Below are 15,029 nucleotides of genomic sequence, written 5' to 3' on the forward strand. Positions count from 1 at the left end.
AAATTTGAGATGCCAGCGGACACTGAAAAGATGAGGCTCATGGGTCAGGAGGAGGGTGGCTCTGGCACCGCCGTGCGGGAAGCGGTGCCCAAACCAGATTTCGTTAACTTGGCTCGGCAAGGAGAGATTGACCAAAAGTATGTCGACCTGTTGGAGTCTGCGGCGGCCGCCGCCTCCACCCAGTCCGACGAGCTCCTTAAAGATCCCGCCATTCTGGAGGCTCTCCTCATGTCGCTCCGCTCCATCAACAAGACACCTCAAGCGGCCGAGTATATCGCCTCGCTCATTATCGACGGCTGCAAACGTAAGCATCCAAGGACACACTCAAGGGGTGTGACACAGATAAGGGGAGTGGTCGCACACACGGGTGGCACAAGGGGATGTCGCAATTGGCGTGGATGCAGTGGATACGAGCAACTGGTCTTTGGTTGCGAATTGTCCGGCAATTGCGGGTGTGGATGGTGCGTATGCCGCGTTCTCTCGTTCATGGCCGAGTAATGGTAAGGTTGTGAATGACAGTTTTGCGTTGCTGATTTCTACGTGTTTGAACTATAATCCGGGTACAATTGACGTGCGGCCGTTATTCAAGTTGATTATTGACCCGAGTCAGGAGAAGATGACTAGTGCTGGTCGATTAGCAGCGATATCGAGCTTGCTACGTCTAGATGCACTAAGAGCGGACTTGTGCAACTCATCGACCTTGCGCGGTGTGATCTGCCAGGGTCTGACAAGCAAGGACGTGTACCAAACATACTACGCGGTCCTATGTCTGTGGCAGCTCAGCTTTAACCGGAAAGTCGTGGAAGAGAAAGGGCCTCTTTATATCCATAGATCCATGCTCCGCTCTTTCCTAGCTATGTTTGGAGGCATTAAGAAGGAGAAGATCGTCCGTGCAAGTATCATGCTCCTTAACAACCTCGTTGATGAAGAATGGATTTTCGAGATACTGATCCAACAAAAGGTCGATTACACACTTACTTCGCTGACCTACGAAAAATGGAGGGATGAGGAACTAAGCAATGACATCGAGTCCCTACAAAGGAAGTTCTATCACTCACTCAACCAGATTAACCACTTCGACAGATACCTCAAGGAACTGGACGCCTGCAAATTTACTCCTGGTCCATTGCATACTGAAAAGTTCTGGATCGAAAACGTCAACGTAAGTTTTACGTAACGTGCCACTTTCCACGTACACAGTGCCACATGTACACAGCGCCACATGTACACAGTGCCACATGTACACAGTGCCACATGTACACAGTGCCACATGTACACAGTGCCACATACACACGCTCTAGAGGTTTGAGGACAACGAGTACGACGCTGTTAAGAAGCTATCCAACATTTTGTTTACCTGTGAGGAACCGCAGACGTTATCTCTGGCTTTGTTTGACTTGGGCGAGTTCGCCCGTCTATATCCGACGGGGAAACAGATCATGTCCAACATCGGGGCCAAAGCGAAGATCATGGAGATGATGAACTACCCGCAGAAGGACGTGGCCCGTGAGGCACTTCTGACCACGCAGAAGTTAATGCTCGACAACTGGAAGCAGCTGGGCGGAGGGGCTCAAGAGAAACACACTGCGCAAGAGAAGCACTAGCCGACAATTTTTGTCTCACTAATTGTTTGTCGCGCGACTATTTACCGGGGGGATATTACACCCTTTGGCGGGTACGTACTATTCGACGCCCCATCCTGTCCGTTGTGACTCGTTACCTGGTGGCACCGCCATGGGTGCTTTCGTTGCGTTCGAAAAATGTGATCGATCATGCAAATGCAATTCAGCTGGTGCAATTCAGCTGGTCTGGGCGCAGACGCTCTGGACAGAGGCATCCTAGGCCCAGCCGAAGAAGGAGAGGAACTTCCGGTACGGTTCTGCCCTCTTTTCGACGTCATGTACGTACTGTTCGAAGGCGTCCAGGCGTTTCGCTTCTTCTGCCGCGGTGGCTTCTGCGAGAGCGAGGCACTCTTCCGCATGCCGCAGTTGCTGTCGCTTACGCTGCATGTCTCGGTAGAGACTTGCATAGCCCTGCAGGACCACAGTTAGACTGGGTTCGCCGGAGCCCTTTGCCTTGGTATCAACAGGCTCGTCGCCTTCTTCGCCTTCTTCGCCTTCCTCCCCAACTTTGGGCGTGCCCTGCTCCGCCCCAGCCATCGACTCTTCCTCCGGGGCTGCTTGGTCCTTGACTGCTTGGTCCTTGACTGCTTGGTCCTTGACTGCTTCTTCCTTAACGTCCTCAGTCGCTTCGGCTTCGGTGGTGGCGGAGTGGTCGGCAGTACTGGGTTCGTCCTGAGCCACGGGTTCGTTGGTAGCGGCGGCAGTGCGTGGGGCGAGATGTTTGTTATAAGCTCTCATGGGTGGCACGGCGGGGGCAGCTGGCGCGGCGGGCGAGGCTGGCGTGAAGTAGTACTCTGCGGGAATTTTGACCTCATGGAGACGCGCGACGGCGGGCGAAGGGGCACGATGGAAGTAGTCCTCGGTGGGCAGAATGTAATATTCGTCGGGCTCACCGACGACGCTCGATGCGTCGGAGAGCGAGGTGATGGGCGTCATTTGCGACTCGGCTTCTGACTCATCATCGCGGTAGGGGTCAAAGTCTGCCCGCGATGACACTGAACTCATCGACGGAGAAGGACTTTCGGCCAACAGACTCGTTGGCGTCACGCTCGGACTCACACTGGCCTCGTCGTTACTGAAAGAAATGTCGCTCACACCCGCACTGATCGGACCCGGGCTGCGACTCCTGATCCCTTGTTCTGAAGGCGCCTTCAGAGCACCCTTGGCAGCCGCTGCGGCTGGATCCTTGCTCTCTGTCGTTTGGCTGTTGGCCTTTTGGTTGTTGGCCTTTTGGTTGTTGGCCTTTTGGTTGTTGGCCTTTTGGTTGTTGGCCTTTTGGTTGTTGGCGCCTTGACTGGCGGCCGGTTCGGCGGAGGCTTGGGAGCCGCCAAACAAAGCGTTGACGCCGCCTTTGGAGATGAGTTCCGTGAGGTCCTCGGGGTCGTCGATGTGCGGGTGCTGCGAGATCTTGAGCACCTCTGGGGTGCGAGAAGCTTCCACTGCGCGGATACCCTCAAGTCCTGAGTCCGCAGCCGCGGCCTTAACGGTCGTCGTTTGCTTCGCCGAGAGCGAATCCCGACCCATGTTGCGCTTCCATGCACCGGCAGACGGCGGGTTGACATGTATCTCGGGTGCTTGCATAGTCAGTGCTCGTTGAGTGCTCCTGTATTGCTTCGGCAAACTTGCCCGTTAACACATTTTTCGAGACCCACACTTTTGCCGACAATAGAAGTGATGCCGACAGTACGGCCGGACTTGCGGCCGGGGCGGACCGTGTGGGCGGCCGCGGGCGGACCGTGGGGGCGGCCGCTGGGCTGATAGAAAATGGCGTGGAATTTGTGTTCGTCTTTGGGGGTGCATGGGTACTTGATACAGAGTGAGGTGATAGGGGATGAGCTGAGTCAAGCGCTGTTGTTGTCGGTCTACAGTACTCGGGCGGGAGAGCTCATGGACCGAGAACCGTTCCATGTGTTCGCCTGGTTCCAAGAACGCTTCCAAGTCATTCTACCTGACGACCCTTTCTTTATGCCAGGACTGGGTAAGCGAGAGCTGTACACCAGTCAATATGCGAGTCGTACTTTACCCGCTGGCCGCTGCATTGTTCGCTACAGGTCATCGGCGTTGCGGTTACGATGGCGGTACGAGCTTGTCAAACTTTTGAGGACGCGGCACGGATCGCCTTCGACGATTTTGTTCGCTTACTGCACCTTATTGCAAGTCCTGGGAAGCCATCAAAGACTCTGTATAGGCATCGATTTGCATATCACCAAGCGGGAGCTTACGCTTACGGATAAAAAGTCCCTTTTGGAGGTTCAACTTGGTCGCGTGGAAGGCGCACATTTCCAGCGCGTGCGACTAACAACACCGAAACCACCAAGATCGTTGCTGTATTGGTGCGAAGTGTTCTGGCCAATGGTCGACACATGGGTTGGGGTCGAGTTCTACAATGTTTCCTTCAATTGTGCCGCTCAAAGGTTCAATGCCGTAAGAGGTTTCCAAGACCACGAATTCCGTCCTCTGTACCTGAGGAAATTTGCAACTCAGATTGGAACCCGAATACCACCGGACTACGTCCTAGAACGAACAAGCGACTACACCAACAACCAACTGAGACAACTCCAGTCCTTCGATGGTAATGCTAAGGTTGATGAAGGAGTAAGGGGTACAGAACAGATTGGCAGTAGCACAATACCTGATAACACATCAAGCAAAGGGAAACCGGCGGCAGGCAACAGCCGGGGGGTAGATGCCCAGGACAGCATCCCCCGTAATGAGATGGGCAATGATCTGAATGATGACGGTAGTTTAATGCAAGGGAACGAAGGATCCCAAGGGAACGAAGGATCCCAAGGGAACGAAGGATCCCAAGGGAACGAAGGATCCCAAGGGAACGCTTCCCCCGAAAAAGGGTCTCGAGGCGAAGGCTCCCAGGACGAAGCTGACCGAGTAGTATCGCTCCAGGAAGGGAGGCGGGAAGGAGGTGCTTGGCATAGCTCTGGACAAGATCCCAGTGACCCAGCACGTGACGTCATAATGAAGGATTTATTTTGGGACGAAGAGTCTAACGACAGTGAGTCCAATGACGATGAATCTGACATCAGTGCGGCGAGTAAACCCATGGCCGTCGGAGGGGCAGTACAAGGAAGCAATACAGTGCAGGGAGGCAGGTTAGTGCAGGTAGGCAGGGAGCACGAGAGCTCAATGAAGGAAGGGTGGGGAGATGATTACAGCAAGGTATGGTTACACGTGGTTCATGATCTGAAGGCAACCTCGGATCGTTTACGTTTGATCTATCAGGAGCGTAAGGAGAATGGTTGGATTAATCCGTGGTCACGAGTAGAGGAAATTCGTCGTTCATTAAAAGGTGTTATATCTATCAGCCCGGCAGGTGCAATGTTCGACGTTACGCCTCGATATTGCGAGGCTCGTAGATGGACTGGTTCTCTACGAAAGTTTATAAAGGTAGGACAGGTGAGTAATTCGGTGATTTCGGACGACCAATTGATCGATGCCTTATCCGCACAGCACCTATACGAGCTGGACATAAAGCACGTAAAAGATATGATTGAGAAGAGTGACAAGATGCCTACCTCCATATCCGGCTTTAAGAACAACCAGGTGTACGCCTTGCCCGGGGCACTCAAACCGAATCAAATACTAAAGCCCGATGCCAAAATTAAGGCGTTATTCCGAGGCCAGCCAGTTTACTCTAAACTAGATGTCGTCGATTTGTACACCGAAAAACAACTTAATAGAATGGCGAGGACTTTAATCCCAGGTTCGAATCCAATCAAGACCATTATGAAATCCTCTAGAACCTTCCCTGGCTCAAATCGCGTACACACTGCTGGAGAAAAAGTTTGCTGCCCCCTATATACCTTGAACCAGTCCGAACTTGTAGACGAACAAATGCTCGCAACCAAACGCGAATCGGGTAGCAGGGTCTGGGTCGTTAAGAACCATACAAGCATACCACCAGGCTGGGTCCATCTCAAAGACTCGGTCTACCCATCCGTTTCCTTCACCGCATATAAGCTGCAACTGCCCCACTTCAAGGCACTCACCGGCTATCAGTATGAGAAGAAAAATCTCAAGCCCGTCTTCAATGGCGTTCTGGTCAAGGAAAATGACGTAAACCAAATTCTAGACCGACAACAATACTTCGAAGGCATACAAAACCGTAAACGGGAATGGGAGGAAAGAATTCGTGTGCTCGGCATATGGCGAGCCCTGTCAAAAATGGTCTTGGCCATGGCCGCATCCGATGCCGACACCTGACACTCCTGTGCTTGAAGCTCACCATATGTACCCCTCTTGCTTGTCCTCGCGGACTTATTCCCCTCTCGTTTGTCCTCGTGGGTAACTATCCGGAAGTGCTTACCGCTACGGTCGAAGGGAGTTGGAAGCCGCCTGTCGTGATGACGCGATACCAATTTGCCGATGTCCAATGATGTTCTGGATATTAACCCAGGGGTGGATGGACATGAATTGTTTGGTCGCGTCTCGTCCGCAGAACTTAAGAAGTATTTCACTACCACCAGGGTGGACGGAGAGATAGTCGGTTATGTCGTATACCTTACCGTTGAGCACCATCCAGGCACTCTCTCTGGTGACATGCTTCTGGATCTCGTCCCACTCCAGCACTTGGTTCCGCTTGGTTGCATCTTCATAGACGGCGGATGAGTTTTCCGCGTACGTTACCTGCCCGTACCCGCCTGCAGCAGCACGGGGGTTGGCTCTTCCATGTGCAAAAGGGCAACGCCCCATTCCTGGTCTCATTCCTGGTCCCATTCCAGACCCCATTCCTGGGGGTCCAAGCCTCGTCTGAGGTCCAGTTCTCGGTCCAAGGCCCAATTGGGGTTTGGGTGGAATCTTCAGACTCGACGCCGCCGCTGGACATCCCGATGAACAGCCAGTTTCTGGTGTGTTGCCCGCTTCTGTCATATTCGGCTCTATGTCGGCTGGTTCCTTGTTGGTTGCTTCCGGTGGGGAGCCTCCAAATGTGGGAGTATCCTCACTCATTTTTTACTCGACAAATACATCGATCGACCGCACTAGTGTTCTAGAACCGCACACCACACCCGGTGTTGTCAAACCCGGGTGTGGGGATGCGACAAGACAACAGCGGACGGTTCATTGCGGTTGTTGGATACAGCAGTTGGAGGGGTTACCTAGGAGAATCGGCAGCACGTTTTATAATTCGGCATGGGAATGAAAAATGATTGGAGCCCCTTAGGTGAAGCCAAAGGAGGTTGTTGACAAGAAGGTTTGTTTAAAAGGGTTGGGTGGGGTTTGGTGGGTTTGGGTGGGGTGCAGAGTCGAGGGTGCAAGATCAGGGTGCAAAGCATGATCATGAGGCGTGCCTTACTCTTGGGCCTGGCCCAGGCGCAGTTGCATTTCGCTTCGTTGGGCAACTGGGGTGCTGGGAATGCGCAGCAGCACGCGGTGGCTCGTTCATTGAAGGCGGCAGCGGCGAATCCACCGTTGTCATTTGTTGTATCTCCGGGCTCTAACTTCATGGAGGGTGTGGCGAATCTAGAAGACGCGCGGTGGTATAAGGAGTTCCGTGACGTATACAGTGGACCGGAGCTGAACTGTCCGTGGTTTGTGGCACTGGGCGGACATGACTGGGACGGGAACGTTACGGCGATGGTGCTTCGGACGAATGCGACGTATGGACACTTCACTCGCGTGCGCGAGATCGAAGAGGAAGACCCACTGCGATACACGGAGGACCGCGGTCCACGCTGGACGCTGCCCAACTTCTTCTATCATTACACACAGACCTTTACGGACACGAGCTCCGCTTCTGCCCTGATGTCGGCGCCCGAGGTATCTGTATTTTTTGCGTTCATTGATACGCGCATTCTCGGTCAGGGCTTCCCCGTCCCCGGCGCCACGGAGCGGCACTGGGAGGAGCTCAAGCAGACGCTCGAGGCCGCCTCGAAATCCTACGATTGGCTCTTCGTGGTCGGTGACGAAGCCATCTACAGCAGCGGCCGGAGCGGTGGCAGCAAATATTTGAGAAAACACTTACGGGAGCTTCTTCGAAGTAACCTTGTGGACGCCTATATTGCTGGTCGCGACAGAGATATGGAGGTCATTGAGGACGGCTCGCTATCCCACATCATGTGCGGCAGTGGCAGCGGCGGGCGCGCGGGCAAGTTCTTTGCGCACGACGGCAGTATCTACTGGACAAAGCGCCCTGGGTTCTGCTATCATACGCTAACAAAGAACAAATTCACCACCCAATTCATTGACGGACTCAACGGCAAGACACTGCACGCTTTCACTAAAAAGCGCAACATCAAGAACGATGCTAAAACAGATAAACTTAAACACCTGACACAGATCCCGCGGGTCAAATACATACCCATGCCCGCCGGCATTGGCGGTGCACCCGGCGGTGGAGTTTACCGCACACCTAACTCCATTTTCGTTATCGTCTGCGGCACCATCGGACTGCTCATCGCTTCCATGATCCTCACTGCGGCCACGGCTGTCAGTAACACACGCGTTTCCCGTTGGACCGGAGGCGTCCCCTACCCTTACAACGACCTTACAGGCGGCCAGTCCAGCGTTAAAAGCACCACCACCACGACCACCACCAAACAAACCACCGTTGCCAATGTGTGACACACATCCGAGACGTTGAGCCCAGCCTTGCCTGCTGTTCGTGATGTGCTAGCTGGGCAGAATCAAGTGAACTCCAATGTGACCGCTCCACCAAACTTTTTCCCCCCCAAAAAAACCGTCCTGATTTTACCCAAATTAACCGGCCCCCCATACCAAGCCCGTATCAGAATCTCATTCAGTCAGAATCTCATACAGTCAGAATTCGTTGGTAGTCAGAATTCGAATTAGGATATAGGGCATATAGTTAGGATAGAGTCGAATATTAAGAGAAGTAGTCAACATGCAAGCTATCGCAGCCACGAAAACGTCCAGCAGGAATCTGTCCAAACGGTTCATTGTGCCCATGGTAGCGGCATCTTCTGAAGCCCAATCGACCGAGTCAGCACAGGCGTCGAAAGAAGCATTAGCAGAAGTTGGGTCGAAAACGCAGGGAAAGAGTGATGAAACATCGTGGGACTCCGATAAATTAATGAGCATGATGAAGGAAGTTGAGGAAAAGAAGAAGGAGGTCATGAAGCAGTTCTCTAGTTTCCAGACAGGTGATAAGGACAGTTACTCACACGACGAAAAGAGTCAGACGGCAATTCGTAACGCCGTAGCTTCTTCGCAAGGGGCAGGTGTGATGCGTGTGGAGTATTTGCAAAGTGCATATACTTTGCGTTGTTTGGGTCAAACGGAGAGTGTGATGACAAAAACAATCTTGCCGGCACTTGGTGTCAAGCCCTTTGACGGATCCACGACCGTCGCCTGGAACGATTTGCCCTTGTTGCATCAGCGACTAAGCAACCCCCAGACCAAAGAGGCTGCCCTCAAGGACATCCGCGAACGCACGGCCCTCTCTCGCGGCTCACCCATCAGCCAAAACCCTGGCTCCTTCAACACCAAAACCGGAGCACTTAGCGCTGGCAAAGTCTTCCGTACCGCCCTCCTCCGAGCCGCCTTCCAGGATATCAACTTCGCTAAACAAATTGTACAACATCAAAGTGAAAATGTTCTCGAGGACGACCAACTCAGAAGACTCCTCGACCTCAGAGCCGACGCTTGGACTGACCTCGCCGTCACCTGGTAACCGCCAGGGCTTATTCACCTTCCCGGCGACAACTTACGCTGACCTCCTAAATCGACCAGCGCTGGCCCTGCCGGCCGGCGCTGACCCTGCCGACCCGCGCAGGCCTGCCACCACCCAGGCTGGCCCCATTGCCCAGACTCACCCCATTTCTAATATCTTGCTGCTCGAAAACTGGCGCGGGCAAAAGAGGGCTTTTGGAAACTTACATCGCTCAGCCGCTCAGTCGCTCCACTAGCAACACGCTCGCTGATGCCTCCCAGCCCGCTGTGGCGTCCGGATTTCCTTTGTGCCGAGAATGCTGTTATGTCTAGATTTTTTTCCGTCGAAAAAACCCGTGGAGTTCGCCAATGCTCAACGCTAAGAAGGTCCAGACTTTTGGTCGCAAGGTAGGCACTTTACTATGCTCCGCACAGTGACACTACTCACATGATGCCCACACGTAGTGCTGTATCAACGCGTCTGGACACACGACGCGCAGAAATGGACCTCCCGCGGCGGAGTGCGCACACGTGTGTGCACACACGTGTGTCGCGACGGGGTTTGAGTAATGTTTGTTGTTGCAGCGCACTTCCATTGCGGTTGTGTCTTGTGTTGAGGGCACGGGCGTGATCCGTGTGAACGGCAAACCCCTGGAGCACATCCAGCCGGCGGAGTTGCGTGTGAAGGCCTTCGAGCCGCTGCTGTTGCTGGGTGCGGAGCGTTTCAGCAAGTTGGCAATCCGCGTGCGTGTGCACGGTGGTGGCAGCGTCGCCCAGATATACGCCGTGCGCCAGGCCCTTGCTAAGGCCGTGGTCGCTTGGTGCCAGAAGTACGTTGACGAGACCACCAAGAGCGAAGTCCGTGAAACCCTCCTCCGCTTCGACCGCTCCCTCCTCGTCGCCGACCCGAGACGCTGCGAGTCTAAGAAATTCGGAGGTCGCGGCGCCCGCGCCCGCAGACAAAAGTCTTACCGTTAATCTTTTTTCACCACAACCTGGACACTGCCTTCTTTGCACCCCACAACGGACAACCCGACCACCAAAAGGCCCGACCACCAAAAGGCTCAACCACAGGAGCCGTCATCCAAACAAACTGAGGGGAAAAGATCTTCCGGCGAAAAAGACCTGTCAACCCAACTCCTGCGGCTCCGCATCCCGAGCCCGGCGCTGTTTCGAACACCCAGGAAGCGCGGACTCATGACCCCCCAAACCCGACTTTCCGGTAACGGATCCCTGCAGCAGATCCCTGAACAGACGCACTCCAACTCTGTCACTCCATTCATGCGTGTCTGGGAGCAACAACTCTGGGGACTTGCCAGTGTCAGCGATGACTCATCCTCTCAGCGATGACTCATCCTCTCAGCGATGACTCATCCTGTCAGCGGTGACTCATCCTGTCAGCAGTGGCGCGCCCTATCCCTTTCTCGTCTTCGGAACCCAGCGGTGCTCGTACTTCATAACGTGCGCCGCAACTAAAGCTGAGACTCCGATCGAGACAATCGCCCAATAAAACACTCTACCTCTATCCGCTTCCGATTGGTTGAACTATTAAGACAAAACAAGAGTCTTCAAGACGGACGGGGAGAAGCACGTACAAGGGGGTAAAACAACGGGAAGGCAAGGCTATTGAATAAGAGTAGGGTGAGGCAATCAAACAAGAGAAGGTTTTGGTCGTAGAACATGAAGTGGATTGAACAAGAAGTGGACAACTTAGCGCAGTACCGTTGTGTCCGGGAGGTGGTGGTGGTGGTGTAGTTTCCGTAGTTACCCTTCGGACCTTTCTATTGACGGTGAATTGGCTGGGATCCACCATTTTCTTGTCTCCAAAATAAGACTTGAAAAGATCGGTAAAAGAGGAGGAAAAATAAATTTGGAGGTGGAATGCTGTATTTGTGCTTGCTTCCGTTGCTGGGATCATCCCGGGGCTTGAGGGAGGTAGCAGATTATTTGGAGGAGGATGACATTGCGCCATACCTGGACTCGGAATTCGGGAATGGTGTACTCCCGGGACAAACCCCTTATGAGATGAACCTCGGCGTTACTGCCACACCTCTTGTTGGCGTAAACTTCAGGTCGCGATCACCCCGGACCGGTGTGAAGACTCCTCAAGAGTACGAAGAACACAAACTTGGGCGTAGAGCAAGACGGCAATTAAGAGCCACTCCTAGCACTAATTCAATTGCAAATTCGAATCTTCACACCCTTGACCCTATATCGTTTGAACCTACCACAACGTCAATGCTACCTACCACCCATTCGCATAACCCTACCAGCCATACCCTTAACCCTACCAACCACTCGCTTGACCCTACATTAGGCCGTAGTGATAACTTCCTTGGCACTAGAGTACCGGAATATGGCCAACCGACAAACGGCCACCCACCACGTAGTCGTAGAGATGGACGCGAATATGGACACCAAGGGCAACTTGCTGGCGGTTTGGAACAAGGGACTTTCGGCTGGAGCCCGCCCACAGGGGGGGTCCCAGCAGGCCCGACACACGCGACCGAGAGAATAACGCAGGCGTTGAGACCGGGAACGACCAATGCGACGGAGTACAGAGGGGGCCATGGAGGTGCTCCGGATCTCAGAGGTTCTCCGGCGCCGTTTTTGGGACCCCGCCACGTGGGACCGAATCCGGTGGGTCCGCACCCGTTAGGAGCGGATCCGTGGGGTGCGCGTCCTGGGGGAGAAGGTCATCCCCGTCCATTAGGACCGGACGAGTTGTACACGACGCACCAGGAGCAGCGATGGCCGCCTCATTTGAGCTCGGACGAGGAGCAGACTGGGGCGAAAAGAGGTGGAGTCGGCCAAATGGGTTTGGCCGAACACGTCGACTCGACCAGGCGGCTTCCTACAAAAAACAAGCAGTTGAGATCTAGCGACCACGGTCCTATTGCCACTAGCTCCGGAGTGGGTTCGGGCTGGAAGAGCGCTCCCGGCATGACGGTCGGTTTGGAGAAGAGTGATGCACGCACGACGATGAGTTCGGAGAAGAGAGGTTCAAAGAAGGCCGGTTCTGAGAATGCGGAGAGCGGTGGCTCGAGACAGTATTCTGGAGAAAAGAGTTCGTGGGAACTTGGCTGGGACGGGGAGGAAGTCACTGAAAGCCGTGTGCGCAGACGCCTGAAGGATGAGACATCAAGTCAGCCAAGTTTGGGGGACCTGGTTGCACAAACGTTGTCTGATGGTGGTCGGGTGTCGACTCCTCTGGGCGACTTCGTCATGCCGTTTTCCAACATTGTCACACGCGGGTTCGAGTTTATCATGAAGATGGTCGAGAACCAACACCTCCCCCTAAGCCAGAACGACCTGGACTCCCTGACCGGGGGTTTGGCAAATCTTGTGGCTGCTCCTTCTCTGGCTCCGGATCCGGCGGCGGCAAGAAGCCCGAAACCAATTAGGGGCATAGACTTTGTCGAACCTACTCAGCGGCAGGCATCGCAAGAGGCAACCAGGCCCTATGCAGAGAAACTCAGTGCAGCCGAGAAACTCAGTGGAGACGACCGCGGTTATCCGAATGGTAGTAATCAAACCGGCAATAACCAAAGTAATGCGAAGGTGGATTCTGCGACTGCCGAAGACTCCAAGAAGGCCGTCATTCTGCTTGGAATAATTGATTCGTTGGCGAGCATGGATTATGAAGAGTTGGAAACCAGGTTTGTTCCGCGGATCGGTGACCCCGTAGCGGTTGGCATCACGACTTACCGTGACGGTGCCCGTGACGGTGACAAGACGTTGACCAGTTTGGGCGGGGAGGGCAAGGCCTTGACCAGCGTGGCTTCAGGTGCAAGTGGCCAAGAGGACGATGTAATTGTGCTGAAGGGCTTCAATGACGTTCCGGATTTGGTCGTGGCGACAGGTCTAACAACGGGGTTAGGGAGTGCTGAGTTTTTGACGGCTGATGTGGGAGAGATCCGGGACGAGGTTGTGAAGGAGTTGCTGGCGAGCACCAGCGATACACTACCCTGGCTACCGCTGGATGGAATTGTGGGAAGTCTGCCGGGATTCTTAATTGATAGGATGGGGAAGGCGGGCGAGTGGTTAGGCACGCTGGCGGATTACTGGAAGACTGGGGCCGAGAGCATAGACCAGATGGCCGGCGGGGTGCTGAAGCCGATTCTGAATAACATTGGGAACGCTGCGTCCAACTCCACCGCGGACGACTATACCGGCCGGAACGGCCTAATCGAGAACAAGAACGTTCCAGATGAAGACGTGAGCTTCAGGAAGCGAGTCGTCACGGGCGCGGGCATCCCCGTCGGAGGACAGGAGTCTTCCGACGGCTATGAGGGACGCAAACTACCTTCAGTCGCCGAATACACCGGCGGAGGACGCAACTATGCCTTCCTAGCACTCCCCGAGGACCTGGTACCGATCAATTCAGACTTGAACACGGCCGGTGGGAACGTTTTTGGACTCGTTCACTCTGGGCGTCTAAACCATCTGGCTCCCGAACTCGAGCAAGCTCACGCCGAGATTGACTTAGTTCCTTCGTGGGGGCTGCCTGTAAGTGTGCCCTTGGCCAACCCAGCAGCTACCATGGTGATTAGTCCGGTGATTAGTCCGGTGATTAGTCCGGTGGTTAGTCCGGAGGTCGGTGCAATAGTTCCGAGTCTAGACCCGTTATTTAAAGGCCGGGCACTGCTCCGAAGACTTGAGGCCCGCACCGCGTCGAGTTTCCAAAGTCCCGTGTGGTACGGAGTGACTAACTCGGAAGGTCACATACCCGACGGATCTCTTCTCGAGGGTGAGGCGACCAGTTCCGGAGTGATAGGTCAGGACATCTCTGGGACTTACGGATCTATTAATCACGTCTACAATCAGTTGCCAAACCGCGCGGTTGCTGACCCGGTTTCGGTCTCCTGGTCAGGCCGCGACGAATTGCACACCCCTAGTGTTGTAGCTGGGAGGGAGGCGACTGGCGGCCGGAGAAGTGAGGAGGATCCGCGAAGCTACGAGCCAGGACTTTATGTGTTGTACAGCGGCGTGCGGCCGCCGTCTGAGCCACGGGACGAGCTGGTTTTTGAGCCTTGGAGAGTTCGCGATGAGACGACGGGCTTCATTCACCCGAGACTGTACCCGTGGCAGAATAGCGCAATTTTGAGGACCGAAGTGCCGTCTTCGCAAATTAGAGTCGTCTCGTTATCGAACGGTACACCCGGACTGCGCGACAGAACCTCGCGCCAGGAGGAGCTCTTCGAGTCCCAGCCACGCCGAGGATCCCTTCAAGCCGCGTCCGTGTCTCATAAAGACAAGATTCTCATAGGCGATGGTTATGACGGAGAAGACTTGCTCTTCGGCGGCGATGATGGTGATGAGGCCCGGCCGAACAATCAAGTCAGGTCGGAGTCGGTACACGGGAACGCCGCGAAGAGGCCTAGCCAAGCCGGAGTTACTATATCCAACAAGTCTGAGAAGGGATGGATACAGACTCTCGTGGGTCCCTCGGATCAGATCCTCGTTGGCGATGACTATGACGAGGAAGATTTGCTTTTCGGCGACGATGATGATGATGAGACTCGGCCTAACGCTCACGTGCGGGCAGAGTCGGTACACCGTGGCATGAATAAGCCAAGCCGGGGCGGGGTCCCGAGCTCCAACAGGTCTGAGAACGGATGGATCCCGGCTCTCATGGGTCCCTCGGATCAGATCCTCGTTGGCGATGACTATGACGAGGAAGATTTGCTTTTCGGCGACGATGATGATGATGAGACTCGGCCTAACGCTCACGTGAGGGCAGAGTCGGTACACCGTGGCATGAATAAGCCAAGCCGGGGCGGG

The 15,029-nt window shown here is 54.5% G+C and overlaps 8 protein-coding genes across 8 annotated transcripts; 6 read left to right on the forward strand and 2 right to left on the reverse strand.

The window, feature by feature from the left end:
• Window positions 1–9: 9 nt before the first annotated feature.
• On the forward strand, window positions 10–1,604 carry GNI_113250 (putative vacuolar ATP synthase subunit H; the record flags this gene model as incomplete). The annotated part of the gene is made up of 3 exons (XM_011133264.1): window positions 10–304; window positions 405–1,162; window positions 1,302–1,604. The coding sequence occupies 3 exons, from the start codon at window positions 10–12 to the stop codon at window positions 1,602–1,604; spliced, it is 1,356 nt and encodes a 451-aa protein (XP_011131566.1).
• Window positions 1,605–1,838: 234 nt separating this feature from the next.
• On the reverse strand, window positions 1,839–3,146 carry GNI_113260 (hypothetical protein; the record flags this gene model as incomplete). Its single annotated transcript, XM_011133265.1, has 1 exon — window positions 1,839–3,146. One exon carries the CDS (start codon window positions 3,144–3,146, stop codon window positions 1,839–1,841), a length of 1,308 nt encoding a protein of 435 aa, XP_011131567.1.
• Window positions 3,147–3,386: 240 nt separating this feature from the next.
• Window positions 3,387–5,840, forward strand: GNI_113270 (Rad4 beta-hairpin domain protein; the record flags this gene model as incomplete). The annotated part of the gene is made up of 1 exon (XM_011133266.1): window positions 3,387–5,840. The coding sequence occupies one exon, from the start codon at window positions 3,387–3,389 to the stop codon at window positions 5,838–5,840; it is 2,454 nt and encodes an 817-aa protein (XP_011131568.1).
• A 105-nt stretch (window positions 5,841–5,945) lies between these two features.
• On the reverse strand, window positions 5,946–6,584 carry GNI_113280 (cytochrome protein; the record flags this gene model as incomplete). The annotated part of the gene is made up of 1 exon (XM_011133267.1): window positions 5,946–6,584. The coding sequence occupies one exon, from the start codon at window positions 6,582–6,584 to the stop codon at window positions 5,946–5,948; it is 639 nt and encodes a 212-aa protein (XP_011131569.1).
• Window positions 6,585–6,908: 324 nt separating this feature from the next.
• GNI_113290 (putative acid phosphatase) lies at window positions 6,909–8,198 on the forward strand (the record flags this gene model as incomplete). Its single annotated transcript, XM_011133268.1, has 1 exon — window positions 6,909–8,198. The coding sequence occupies one exon, from the start codon at window positions 6,909–6,911 to the stop codon at window positions 8,196–8,198; it is 1,290 nt and encodes a 429-aa protein (XP_011131570.1).
• A 280-nt stretch (window positions 8,199–8,478) lies between these two features.
• On the forward strand, window positions 8,479–9,267 carry GNI_113300 (hypothetical protein; the record flags this gene model as incomplete). Its single annotated transcript, XM_011133269.1, has 1 exon — window positions 8,479–9,267. The coding sequence occupies one exon, from the start codon at window positions 8,479–8,481 to the stop codon at window positions 9,265–9,267; it is 789 nt and encodes a 262-aa protein (XP_011131571.1).
• Window positions 9,268–9,614: 347 nt separating this feature from the next.
• Window positions 9,615–10,223, forward strand: GNI_113310 (40S ribosomal protein S16; the record flags this gene model as incomplete). The annotated part of the gene is made up of 2 exons (XM_011133270.1): window positions 9,615–9,653; window positions 9,831–10,223. The coding sequence occupies 2 exons, from the start codon at window positions 9,615–9,617 to the stop codon at window positions 10,221–10,223; spliced, it is 432 nt and encodes a 143-aa protein (XP_011131572.1).
• A 1,965-nt stretch (window positions 10,224–12,188) lies between these two features.
• Window positions 12,189–14,982, forward strand: GNI_113320 (hypothetical protein; the record flags this gene model as incomplete). Its single annotated transcript, XM_011133271.1, has 2 exons — window positions 12,189–14,794; window positions 14,898–14,982. 2 exons carry the CDS (start codon window positions 12,189–12,191, stop codon window positions 14,980–14,982), a joined length of 2,691 nt encoding a protein of 896 aa, XP_011131573.1.
• Between the last annotated feature and the right edge of the window lie 47 nt (window positions 14,983–15,029).

Source organism: Gregarina niphandrodes (assembly GCF_000223845.1).
Source record: "Gregarina niphandrodes unplaced genomic scaffold scaffold00026, whole genome shotgun sequence".
NCBI classification, from domain to species: Eukaryota; Apicomplexa; class Conoidasida; order Eugregarinorida; family Gregarinidae; genus Gregarina; species Gregarina niphandrodes.